Source organism: Sphaerodactylus townsendi, linkage group LG02 (genome assembly GCF_021028975.2).
Source record: "Sphaerodactylus townsendi isolate TG3544 linkage group LG02, MPM_Stown_v2.3, whole genome shotgun sequence".
Taxonomy (NCBI): Eukaryota; Metazoa; Chordata; class Lepidosauria; order Squamata; family Sphaerodactylidae; genus Sphaerodactylus; species Sphaerodactylus townsendi.
Window position 1 is genome coordinate 70,659,821 of NC_059426.1, and position 13,767 is coordinate 70,673,587.

The 13,767-nt window shown below is 42.5% G+C and overlaps 1 protein-coding gene across 4 annotated transcripts in view; it reads right to left on the reverse strand.

Moving 5' to 3' along the window:
* SLC43A3 (solute carrier family 43 member 3) overlaps positions 1-13,767 on the reverse strand; it is a 61,901-nt gene that overhangs the window by 25,925 nt on the left and 22,209 nt on the right. For 3 of the 4 annotated variants that reach the window (XR_007243562.1, XM_048485376.1, XM_048485377.1), the window contains exons 2-3: positions 2,693-2,932; positions 1,344-1,473 (exon numbers count right to left, since the gene is read on the reverse strand). Coding sequence is in view for 3 of the 4 variants with exons in the window: in XM_048485376.1 (XP_048341333.1) it covers positions 1,344-1,473; positions 2,693-2,882 (320 nt within the window). In the remaining variant the exon portion in view is untranslated. Of the gene's footprint in view, positions 1-1,343; positions 1,474-2,692; positions 2,933-7,525; positions 7,643-13,767 lie in introns of those variants that run through there. The other variant, XM_048485379.1, reaches the window with a different exon arrangement.

Genomic DNA, 13,767 nt, shown 5'->3' on the forward strand with positions numbered 1-13,767 from the left:
AAAAGCTTCCACAAGGTCCAATACATGCCACAGGGAGTCTCCAATTAGCAACACCAGCAAGTAAAAAACTGCAACCCTCATACCTTCAGGACCGCATTACCCCATATGTCCCTACTAGGCCTCTGCGTTCAGCGGAGGCCAATCTGCTGGTAGTCCCTGGCCCCTCAATGATGCGGCTGGCCTCCACCCGGGCCAGGACTTTTACAGCCCTGGCCCCTGCCTGGTGGAACACTCTTCCTCCAGCTGTCCAGGCCCTGCGGGATCTTAGCGAGTTCCGCAGGGCCTGCAAGACGGAGTTGTTCCGCCGGGCTTTTGGAGTGCCCAGCCGCTGATATGTGTGCCCCCCGTCCCCTTCTATACTCTGGGCCCATTACCACCTATAGGCCCATTCTTTTTCTCCCCTTCTGGGAGAGTCTAATAGGAATTGTTGCGGGCATTGTGTTTATTAATTGCTGCATTTTAGCTTAAATTATTTACAGTCCAATATGTAACTGTTATTTTATGTTGTTCACCGCCCAGAGCCCTCCGGGGGTTGGGCGGTCTATAAGACTGAAAAAAAATAAAAAATAAAAAACTGTCATGGGTCCAAAAAAGTATGTCTGAAGTTAAGCAGTAAGTCAAGAGAAAGTTATCAGTAACCTGGGGCACATCAGAAGACCTCGGAAGTGGTCTGGGTCTTCAGACAACAGGCATTTATAATTCCCACTGTCTGGAAGCCTTGATAGACTGAGAAAGAATGAAAGAGGGATTTGGGGAGTATGGGAGAGAATTTCTGACACATTCTGTTCTCTGTATGCCAAGTGAATGGGACTTTGTGTTGTCAAAGGCTTTTACAGATGGAATCAACTGGCTGTTGTGGCCATGGTCTGGTAGTTTTTGCTGCTAACGTTTTGCCCGTATCTATTGCTGGCAACTTCAGAGGCATATCATGGTAAGATGTGTTTCTTTTCGTAACACCAATGGGACTTTCTCTGCCCCTTCCAAATGAAGGGAACTTTATGACAAGGAGACCAGATTCTAAGGGAAGATCTCACCAGGAGCTGCCTTCCAGCTATTACAGGACCAGGGTACACATGCTAATCATCTTTTCATCTAGGGTTGCCAGCTCTTAATCCAAAGCTCTTATTTTAAGTACTATGTGACAGAATGGAAACCAATTGGTTCAACTTTTCTGTTCCTAGTGCTGCAGTGAAGGGATTCAGCACTATCAAATATCTCCTTGGCACACATTTATTAAAGCTGCAGGAGCCATTTCAGATCAGTTTCTGGCCATTCTGTTTGATTTCATAGAGCAGAGATGCCTGAAAGGGTGAACAGGGAACCAAACTGTACCCAGAACTTACATTGCAAGCAGTCGGGCCACTGTGGTGCCAAAGCGGTCGAAAATGTAGCCTGTGGGGAAAGTCATAAAGTTGTTCATGAAGGAGCCAATAGTGAAGACGAGGGAGAACTGCTCATCCTGGGCACGGCAGTCTGCAAAGGGAGAGGAAGTTTAGGCACAGCTCCTAATTCCATGTGGTTTCTATGAATTAACCCACAAGCTCATACTTTCTCTGGGTAAGGCTCCATCTCTATTTTTAGTCTTTCCACATCCTCTCATCCCACTCATCTCTAGCAAACCCTAATTCTATATTGTTAATCCCCAGAATTTGCTTTCTAAATAAGAGAAGAGTTTAACAACCACAACATCAGGTGTGCTGGGATCAGTTGTGGTCACTTAATGGCATGAAAATGCATTCTGCCCACCTTCAAAAGAACTCACTACTACTTCAGATGTTTTAGGGCTAAGTGCTGATACTTGAAAGCTTGACATATCCTGGCAAGCATTTGGCATGATAGAGTGCATCCATTCTAGGTCCCTGTTCTACCCTTCTATCCACAACAAAGCAGGACAAGCTATCCTTCCACGTCTCCAAACATTCCAGTGCTGTTTCTTGCACTTTTACAGTCTACAAGCACAAAAAAACCCTACAGGAATTAATACAAGCCAGTGTGCCATGACAATAGTCATCCTAAAATGCTTATCAGGGTGTACATATGAGGAAGGAATGGGCTCAGCTTGCCATTGGACAAGGAAGTCAGGATTCCCTCAAGTAGCTTTCCTGGCAAAGGGATCAAAGTTGTTGGCTAGCTATTTATAGTTGAAAGCTTGGTGGATAGACAATGTTTATAACTCCCAGCTCATCCCACATATTTGTGCATAGTGATTAAACCTGAGCTATTAAGGGTCAACTTTGTGAGATACTGGAAGTCAGATAATATTCTGCTAACGAAAAAATGATAGCTTACTAAATTTTTTATAATCAAATTGACATTCTTTTTGATAATCAAACTGATATGCTTAAAAAGAGTGAAGGCTTTGGTTGTATAGAATTTAATGACTTTACTGTAACAATTGAAAAGATTGAATTTAATGAGTTTATTGTAATGATTGAAAAGGTTAAATAAATGTATATTATATATTTTTTTTAAGAGTGAAGGCTATATCTCAACTGAATATAGTCTGACAAACTTTCTTTTTATGTTGTTCAACTGATGTAATTAAATGGAGTACAAAGATTTCAGTGGAATAGTATCTTAAATATTTCCTCTTCATTTATTACATAAAACACACAAAGTTTTAAAAATTAATTAAAAAGTTAAGAGTCAGCTGAGAAATAAAGCATCCGCATCTCTGCTTTCCTGATCATACCTTCATCCAGTGTGGAATTTGCTGTCTGATTGGCAATTGGCACACACAGGTCCCTGAAGTAATGCAAATCCTTGAGGACGTAGACTAGGGACGCCCATCCAAAAATGACACCTGCAAAGCACATGCATTCCACCAGACCTGAAAGCAATGTAGCCAGACGTTTGGCCTTCCCTGAGCCCAGATGTTCCATGGCACTGGGGATACTTCCCAGCTGATCAGGAGGAGATTTCTTTTCTGACCCTGAAATCACAGAGAAAATGCATGAACAATAAAGCTATTTTATACACTCTTGGAAATCTACGTGAGATATAAAGTCATACTCTGGGTCAGCAGTTAATACATTTTTAAGTTGAAAGCCAGAGAAAACCCTCATCCACCACTAAGGTAATGCCTCTGGGCTAGCATGTATAACAGCTTCCTTTCAACAGTCTACAAGAATCTGGAAAGCAAAAAGTAAAAACTTTAGATCAGGGGTGGCCAACCTATGGTGCTCCAGATGTTCATGGACTACAATTCCCATCAGCCCCTGCCAGCATGACCAGCACCATTCAGTGACCTTCAAGACATGATTTGTACTTGATCTTCTGACATCCAAAATGACTCTGCTGTCCCGCACCTCACAGTAGTATGCTTATTATTTTGCTACAGATTTCTATACATTAATTACAGAAGACTTTGAATACTAGTGTTAAGAGAAGTTCCAATTTTTTCGAAGCAACAACAAGGCTGAGCTACACAATTAAAATGGATTGTCTGGTTTCACTGCGGACTCCTGCAAAGCTGTATTGCAAAAACTGCTACACTGGATTGTTCTTTAGCACAAACGTAGTGAGAGGAAGGGCAGGAAGGAATGAGTTAGTGCTTGACTCTCCTGGCCCTATCTTACATGCCCCCAGTACTTCTGATCACCACTCTGGTCAGGAAGGTATTTTCCTCTAGATAATAATTATATTAATAATTAATTAATTATAATACTGCCAAGAGGGTGTGTCTCAGCTGGGTCTAGGCATGATGAGGAAATGCCTGTCTGCTGCCTCCAACAGATGACAGCTGATTGCTAGGAGGGCAAAGGAGTTCTTAGTGGAAACTCAATTCAGGCAAGATGGAAGAGGGGCCCAGCTGTTCCTTCTGGAGTCGGTTATGGCAACTGATAAATGAGGGGCAGGGTGAACATTTACATCTGTGCAACATAAAGGTGTACTTTGCTATTCCCACTTCTCCCTCTGATTGCCATATTTGTATTTATTATTAATTATGTTTAATACAGAATACTATGAAAGGATCCTACCTCAGTGGAGAGAAATGTCATATTACTTTTTTGTTACATTTCACAGTAAAACAGTTCTGGTAGCTTACTAAATCATCACTTGATACGCTACACGCGTCTCTTATATGGAAAGAATGGTATAAAGGGAAAAGCAAAAACCCACTGTAGAATGTCCCGTGTGAAAAGATCACACACTTATTGCACTTCCTATCCATGTGTACTAATGCTCTACAGTCTTAAGTATCCAAGGCTACCTGAAAGATCTTTTCAGCACTTGGGGAAGAGAACTTCAACAACAACAACAACAACAACAACGTATTTGCGTACAGCCATCAGTAAATAGTGCATTTTTGCACCCAAACCCCTACCCTAAAGTACTTGCAATCTAAATTTAAACTGCAGGCTGGAAGACAGATAACAGGGAAAGGAGAAAGAGAGAAAGGCAAGGTTAAAAAAGGCATGAATGCAAGCAAATGCAGTTCCACGTGATAACAGACTACACAAATAATCATTGCTGAACAGGAATGCACCCTCCATCTCCATCCCACATTAACAGATTCACATCCCACCATCTGCTCAATTTAAGACACCCAACTTTCTATCAATCACCTATCCTCTCGCTTGACATGTGTCTAATGCTGCTAGTTAACCCACCGCTATCTATGGCACTACCATCCTCCTGTCTTCTGCTGGCAAGCATGTCACCATGGTATTTCTTCTGCACTATAAATTATGTTTAGGGTTAGGTGTTGTCTTTGATTATTGTGGTGGGCTATGCATAGTTAGATAAATGAATCTATGTAAGTGTGTGTGTCGTATTGTATAACCTTCAGAGTTGCAGCTTTGTCTGTGAATCATTAATCACACATTCTTTTAATAAAAGCCTGTTCCCTCTCAGCTGTGGGTGGTGGTAAATGTTAAAAATAATGTTCTGCATTTCTGGAGCCCTTTCAATCTACAGCTCCATCAACATGTTCCATCTAAATTAACTACCCAAGTTCAGCTTAATTCCTGGTAAATAAATACCATTGGGCCCCCTCACTTAGAAGGCAAATGGGGCCCACTTTAAAAAGAAAAGACCTGCTCCCTTCTGCTCCCTGCTTGAATACAGACTCAAATTTCCTCAGCTAGAAAACCCAGCAGGGACGTAGGTATAGATTTTTTATGGGGGGGTTCGAGGGTGGGGCCACACCCCCCCCACCCCTATGGCATGGCCATGCCTCCCCAAGCCCAGCCTCCAGCTCTCCAAGGCCGGAGACGGCAGACTCCCCCGCCCTGGCCTCCCCTGCCCCCCACCAGCTGGGCTCCCAGCCGGCAACTGGCAATTCCTTCTGCCCTCCCCTCTGGGCAGAGGCATAGAGGGAAAATGGAGCCCGGTGCAAAATCTGAGTTTTGCGCCCCCCCCGGCAGCCGCTGTGATGCTGGAATCCACCCCCAAACAGCATCACTTTCAATGGTGTTTAAACTAGAGAGCCCAAATTCTCCTTTTAAATCCACCTTAAAGGGAGAATCTAGGGTCCCCAGTTAAACAACATTGAAAGTGATTCTGTTTTGGGTGGATTATCCCCCAACGTGAAACAGCATCACTTTCAATGTGGCGTAGTGGTTAAGAACAGGTGCATTCTAATCTGGAGGAATCGGGTTTGATTCCCTGCTCTGCCGCTTGAGCTGTGGAAGCTTATCTGGGGAATTCAGATTAGCCTGTGCACTCCCACACATGCCAGTTGGGTGACCTTGAGCTAGTCACAGCTTTTCGGAGCTCTCTCAGCCCCACCCACCTCACAGGGTGTTTGTTGTGAGGGGGGGAGGTCAAGGAGATTGAAAGCTCCTTTGAGTCTCCTACAGGAGAGAAAGGGAGGATATAAATCCCAACTCTTCTTCTTCTAAACTGAGGACCTCAGATTCTCCCTTTAAATCCATGCCGAAGGGGGTGGATTTAAAAGGAGAATCTGAGGAAATCTGGGGGGTGCCTGCTGTCAGGGGTGCAACTGCTAAGCTAGCAGCACCAAACTTTTAGGGTATCTTTAGGAGACTCTCCTAATGATACCACCCAGGTTTGGTGAAGTTTGGTCCAGGGGGTCCAAAGTTATGGACCCTCAAAGGTGTAGCCCCATCTCCTATTACCTCCCATTGGAAACAATGGGGGATGGGGCACCCCCTTTGGAAGTCCATAGCTTTGGACCCCCTGGACCAAACTTCACAAAGCCTTGGTGATATCAGTAAGAGACTCTCCTGATGATACCTCCCAGGTTTGGTGAAATTTAGTTCAGGGTGTCCGGAGTTATGAACCCTCAAAGGTGTAGCCCCTATCTTCTATTAGCTCCCATTGGAAACAATGGAGGATGGGTCACTCCCTTTGGGAGTCCATAGCTTTGGGCCCACTGGACCAAACTTTCCAAAGCCTGGGTGATATCATTAAGAGACTCTCCTGATGATACCTCCCAGGTTTGGTGAAGTTTGGTTCAGGTGTTCAAAGTTATGGATCCTCAAAGATGTAACCCCCATCTTCTATTAGTTCCCATTGGAAACAATGGAGGATGGGGCACCCCCTTTGGGAGTGCATAACTTTGGACCCTCTGAACCAAGCCTCACCAAACCTGGGTAGTATCATAAGGAGAGTCCCCCAAACAATCCCTGAAAGTTTGGTGCTGCTAGCCTAAACACTGCGCCCCCTGCAGGCCAAAAACTGAAAAACACTAAAAATGTTTTTAAAACCCACAAACGGGTGGGCGGAGCTTCAGACATGAATGGGGGGCTCTGAACCCGAGAACCCCCTCCTTACCTATGTCCTTGAAACCCAGGTTCCATGCAGAGTGGCACAGAGGGCAAAACAAGAATTTATAGACAAACTTTCTCACTGGAAAACTGGCCTCGCTATTAAGTAAATATAAAGTTTTATTAACAGCCATAAAACTTCCTTTGTAGATCAAATACAGCAGTAAGAAAGTGTCAAACAAAAGCAATTTTTAAAGTTTTTTATCAAATTAGATGGCTACTTCCCAAGCTAGAGCCATATCTAAGGAGGGAGGAATTATTCCACCAGTGATGAAGACCAACACAATAAGAGGGAGCTAAGAACCTCCTTTCCAGAGCTTGCCTCATCCAGCAACCCAAACAGATTCTCATTCATTGTATTTGGTTCCTCATCTTTCTCTCAGCCTCTTCTCTCACTCTTAGTGGTTTAAGATCACTGGGTGTGTTGTCTTTTTCCTACTCCTACCAAAGAATCCTTCTGAGGATCTTTTTCAGATTCTTACCTAATTCCTCAAACACATACATACAGCCTCCTTCCTAGGTACTTCTCAAGCACATTATTATTAAATCTAATTTATCCACAAAACCTTCTTTTTCCCCACGGCTTAGCCTTCCCTCTCTTCTCTGAGTCAACCTTCCATATATGTAATCCTCCTCCAGTGCTCCTCACAGCATCTGTCTTCTAGTAACCAAATCTGCTGTTTTCAAAGTTTCCTTGTATTTCTCCACGAAGATCATGTTTTTAGCTGGGCACTTATGCTGGACCCAAGTCAGAGCGACAGCAGCAGGGACAGAATGTGCAGCTGACCTACCTATGTCTCTCAGTGTCAGGAGGATCTCCTTGGTTCTTGACAAGATACTCTCAAAACAAGATCCAAAAAGCACATAGGCTCCTCACAAGGGAGAGTGCTTCCAGATACAAACAGAGCAGCTCAGCAGAGTCATCAGTACAGGAAAGAGACACTGGGCATGGACCACATAACTACAGCGAGCTGCCAAACACCCAACGGAACGCCCACAGAGCACTTCCTCCTTCAACCTAACCCTCCCACAGTCAGTAGTGAAAACCTACACTACACCAGTTCCACAGATAAACACAAACTCAGCACTTGTCATGGGAGCTCTGCTACATATTCAATGATACAAGCACATCCTTGGTGGTACAACTGTTGTGGATATCTCCCCTGTTCAACTGTCCATCAGACACCTTTTTGCACAGCACTCTCCCCCCAACCATGAGTGCACCATCACTTAAATACAATGGCAAGTATTCACTTATTATGCATGGGGAAATTGAGATACCCAACAACCTCTTAATCCCTGTAGTAAATTAAATATGTGTAATACACAAGTGGTGCACAACCTATCAATTTCAAGTCAAGTCTAGGTTTTTAAATATACATGGCAAATGCATCACCTTCCCTGAGGTCCTGCTTCCAGAACTGTTGGTCTTGATATGCCTCAGGGGTGAGGAAGATAAAAGTTCTGGACTCTGAGTTTAATTTTAACAAGAGTTTTACATTCTGAAACCTCTTTGCAATTATGTGGCATGGCCACGGAACATTAGAGGAGTGCATGAAGACCAGAGGTAATCTGAGAAGACGCAGAATGACTTTCACTCAACCCTGAGTGACTATAATCAACCCTCACACATTTAGGAATTGGAAAATGGTTTAAATGATTAGAAATTGTAACTTCCAAGCAGGTTTACAAATAACCTTCTCCCAAATTCACCCCTTTCCTCACAGCAACAACATGCAAGACACATGTATGAGTCTCAACTGGCATTTCCCCCATCCTATTATCAACCTAGACTCAGGGGCCTCCCTCCTGCCCTTATCTTAGCCACCAGACTAGAAAACTAGCCTGGCAGTCTTGCTGGTGGAGATAACAGCAGATAACAAACTAGCATGAGCAGAGAGTCTCTAATTTCTTTTACAGAGCTGTGATCGGCATACATTTGACTTCTGGTTTATTGTTGGATAATATGTCCCTACAGCTGCATTTTCCCCTTGGGCTGCATTGAAGCAGAGGTGAAATGAACAAGAAAGCTAAACTTCCCACCCAGCATACGTGCAGGGGACACACCTACACACTTTCTTCCCCAAGAAAAATGTCAGTTCCATCTGAATCTGAAATTGTCATAAATTTTACTTAAATGGCTAATTTGAAAAAATTAAGGTTTTTACAGTTTCCACAGAACTCTGTTTACAAATTTCCAGCATGACTCTGACAATAGTGTAATTTTGTATAGACACATTTGTCTTGTCATGTCTTGGAGGCCCCAAAACATACGGCCAGCAGAGAAGGACAACGATACACAAAACTGCAACCGACAATCAGTGGGGATCCTAAAGGCAAGTATTTACCTATACTCCACAAAAAGCCAGTCATATCCTTCTAAGAAAGCAGTATTCACAAAGCTAGCACTCCACATTCACAAAGATAACCTCCAGCTCCATTTCATTTCATGCCACAAAGGAATAACAGTGGATCCCAGGAACCCATTTCATTCAAAGTCAGTTACCAAATGGCACATGTACACAATTGTAATCTCATTCTCAGCAGTGTACATATGTTCTGATATTCAGCTCTTCCTCTGTTTTCTATCATTCTAGAGAAGCAGTGGAAACACCAAATTGTTGTTTGAAGCCAGGTGTGGACTGCATGAATTGAAACTTTATTAGACCAGATGAAGGCTCTTTTGATCTGGAACACAGCTGAACCAGTGGTTGCCATTTTCAATGATTTCCAGATCATGACATTTAGAGTCCTTGGATGGGCTGTTGCTTTTAGAATGTCAGGTAGCCATTATGGCCAGGCCAGACATGCCTTTAACCAGCACAGCTGACCTCTTCTTGGGAGGGAGAATTTGACCATGGCCATTCATACTTTAGAGCATCCACAACAGACTTCTATAATGTATTCTATGTGTTGTTGCCATCAACAAGTATTTGGAAAACACAGTTGGTCCAAAATGTAGCTGTTGCTAGAAGTCAACTACCAAGAGGTATTATTTCTATTTGTTCAATCTAGATTCCTTGCCCCTTAGTTTCAGGCCAATGCCTTATACAGTCTTGGACCACAATATCTCAATAATCTTCTTCTTTTAAAGTCTTGTGGCTCTGCAGTGATATTCCTGCCAATTTTGATACAGTAAGATTAACTAGAGATCCATTGGCCATTTTTGCTTGTTAAAACCAGGGCCGGCGGTGAGAGGGTTGGTGGATCCCTAAAAGGGACGTCATCAATCTGTACTTGATTTCAGGAGTTTTCCTGTCTAGGCTGAAGAAGTCTGTGGTAAGACCGCTCTTGAAGTAACCATTTCAAGATCCTTCTGACCTAGCCAACTACAAACCAATCTTCTGTTTCTGGCTAAAATAGTTGAGAGAGTGGCAACTGAACAGCTACACAGTTTCCTGGAGGGCATAGTGGTTCTGGATCCATTTCAGTCTGGCTTCTGACCTGGCCACTGGACAGAGACTGTGCTGGCTGCCCTTATATAAATCTCTGTAGATAGCCAGATCACGGTGGGTCAACTGTGCTGTTATTGTTGGATCTCACAGTGTTTGACATGGTTGGTTATGATTTATTGACCCACTGCCTCACCAGTGTGGGGTATGCAGAACAGTTGTTTTTACTGTTATGTTGTTATTTTCATTGTCTATACTTACAGCATGCCCTGAAAATAATTATCTTTGAATGGAAGGGGATTTTTTTTTTAAAAAAATTAAGTACATAAATACCCTTTATACCATCCCCAGGACTCACAGATGATACTCTCAGTTACAACTGATAGCGCAGATAGTTCCAGACTGTTGGTATATTTGTCATGTTAAGGAAGAGAAAGACTGGATCCAGTAGTTGGGGGACACTTCAGAATAGCTCAATAATGTGCAGACCCTTCCATATGTGGATAGACTGCCATACAATATGATGAATCCTCCCTTACACAGTACGATAAAATATGAAAGAAGGGCAAAGTACAGTGATGAACTGAGTGCACACTGAATTGGCAGTTGCATTGGCATAGAAGAAATCTACTTTACTTTTGAAATTAAAGTGGGAGAGGAAAAGTAGCAGTGTATTCATACACAGAATTACTACATCACCGCTCAATCCAAACATGAAGTCCAGAAGATGGCACACAATAAGAACTAAAACCAAACAGACTAAAAGCAACAATAAAACATGTTTAGAATACTTCTCCACTGTCAGCATTTATAAGCCTCAAAATCAAACCTGCATATAAAGAGTTCCATGGTCAGAGGACAGAGTTGCTGTCTCTGACTACAATTCTTAAGTCTTTTTAAATGGGCATCCCCGAACTCTAAAGCAGACAACAGGCAAGCTGATGAAACAAAAACGATTGCTGGACTGCACTGGTCTTTGGTCTGTTCAGGCAAGTTGGCAACAGCAGACACAGCACACCTGTAAAGATTGAGTAGACTATACATCTGAGTCACAGTTATTAACACAGGGCTGTTTGAGGAAGCAAAAGAACCTGCCTTTTCATGGGTACTTCATGCCCCCCCCCCCATTGAGGACCATAATGAAAACAAAAGACAGAGCAATTTCCTAACAGAGAAATAGTGCAATTATCTGTTCCAAGAAAAAGACTTTCCTGTTAAGTAAGAGTGACTTGCTATCCAAATGTGGATACCTGCAGCATTAGAAATATAATAAAGACCCCCAATTTTTTCTAACTTATTCCACCAAATTAACTGCACAACAACCTGAAGCAGAATACACGGTGGGGCACAAGTCTTTTGCTACGAATGGGATACTGCTCAATTTTTGTCTTTCAAGGTATACCCATTCATGGAGTTACTTTGCTTCTGCTAAAGACTGCCACCCTGAAGTGCCACCGCAATACTGTGTTATAGCCACAAGGTTCATTTGTCTTACATTTTGTTTCCAAGACTGGCAAGGCTACTTTTTTTGTATCTAGATCCAAGGCTGGCAAGGCTACTTTTTTGTATCTAGATCATGAACCTTTTCTAGATAGATTCCCTTGCCTTTACAGAACATAATACAGTCCATAGTTCAAGCCCCATAAGCTAGAAAATGAAAAGTAAAAATCTGTGGATGTGTAGCACTAAATGTATCAAGCATTTGCTTAAGCCACCCACATCTTCCTACCAACAAGCCCAGCACATTCACACTTCTCTCATTACTGCACAAGAACACCCCCACCTATGGCTAACTTCCTACAGATAATGAATTAAGGCTGCATAACATGACCAACACCCCATGTCATCCTACGGGGTGTGGTGGGGTGGGGATCTGCATCCTAGCATAGCCTGTATTGGGAGGGGCAGTAATAAATAAATAAAATAAAATAAAATTGCATCCAAAGGAAGACCTGTTCTTCTGTAGCACCGGAGGTGTACCTAAGGAGTTGATATCTGCTATCATGTTCTCCAGTTTTCCATCAGCATTCCTTTGTAGATCTACAACCTGGGGTGCCATTATTTAAATGTCACCAGCTGATCATCCACAGCTTCCGAACCATGAGCAACTCTGTAGCCAGAGTTTTCCTTTCTGCTACACTAATCACTGTAAGGAGAAGAAATTACATCCCTCCTTTGGTTGCTTACAATTAGAAAGCCCTTTAAGTTCCTGACAAGACTTTGCACCTTCTACTTGTTTGTTTAACTTCCTTAATGGGCTTTAATGAAGGTATATTATTGCAAGCCACTTTGCTTAATTATTTGCAAGTTCACAAGACTGGCTTTTTCTGCTAAAGGTTAACTTTGGTCTATAACTCTCACTGTTTCAATAAGCCTGCAATTTCCTTCACTGTTATATTGACTACCGGTAGTTGTTTATTTGCACCATCTACGACTGCATTTGTACATCATATTTGTTTTATTCCCCCAATAACTTGAAAGCATGTACAAATGTAATATTTTCCATATGCATAGTGCCTACCAACAATGAACAAATTACCAGAGACACAAACCCAAAGACCAGTTTTCAACAAGTTAGTTTTGCCCCATTTACTCAGCCAACGCTGCTCCAAGGACCAATAACACCAGCTGTATCATCTTGTGCACATACACTTGCTCATGCTCCCATATATATGCTACCATGTGTCAACCAAGACCTTCTGCTGTCTACAAGGGAAAAAAAAGAACTGGGGTGCATTAAGAGCCCTGATTTGGATGGCCCAGGCTAGTCTAATCTTGCCAGATCTCAGAAGCTAAACAGGGATGTCTTATTTAATACTTGGATGGGAGACCACCAAGGAAGTCCAGGGTTGCTACACACAGGCAGGCAATGACAAACCACCTCTGTCCCTCTCTTATCTTAAACACTTTGCAGTGGTGCCATGTATCAGCAGTGACTTTCTTCCTCCAACAGGGTTTCAAATTATCTTTCTTCACACATTCCTTGAACAAAGACTTTGGATTTATGACGAACCCCCCCCCCCGCCCCCCCGGAATTAATGGTCTTAGCAAAACCTGGGACTCCTCGCCTACTATAAGAGCTATCTACCCTAGAATTACTAGTAAATGGTCTCTGTATTTTCCATTATTAGATTTCAATGTTATGTATAAAGTTAATAAAGTTGTACTTAATGTCTGTGGAACTAAAATGTATGCTATGCTTTCTTTAGCATTGTCCTCTAGTTTTATGGCCCAGTTTTAATCCAGCTGTATTACTGCTCTATGCATTATGTTTCACTTCATTATTCTCTAATTTTGTGACGTTGTTTGTCTGCATTAGTGTATTCGCTAATCTTGCTGTATGTCCTGTAATATTATACCATTCTGACTGCATTGTTTTCAGTTGTAATATACCTTGAGTCTCAGAGAGAAAGGCAATGGCCTTTCCGGCACAAGCCACTTTCAAAAAATTTAGGCTATAAATAAAATGTTCCCTCCATGGAGTTTTACATTATTTTTTCCACCTTTGGTTTCAAAAATGTTTCCAAAAGAATTTTTCTCCAACTTTTTTGAAACCCCTTTTAAACGTTTCTTTCTGCTGACATGTTTCCAAGCTGGCTTCTCTCACAGCGTGATCACATTTAAAACACTTTATCTTTCCC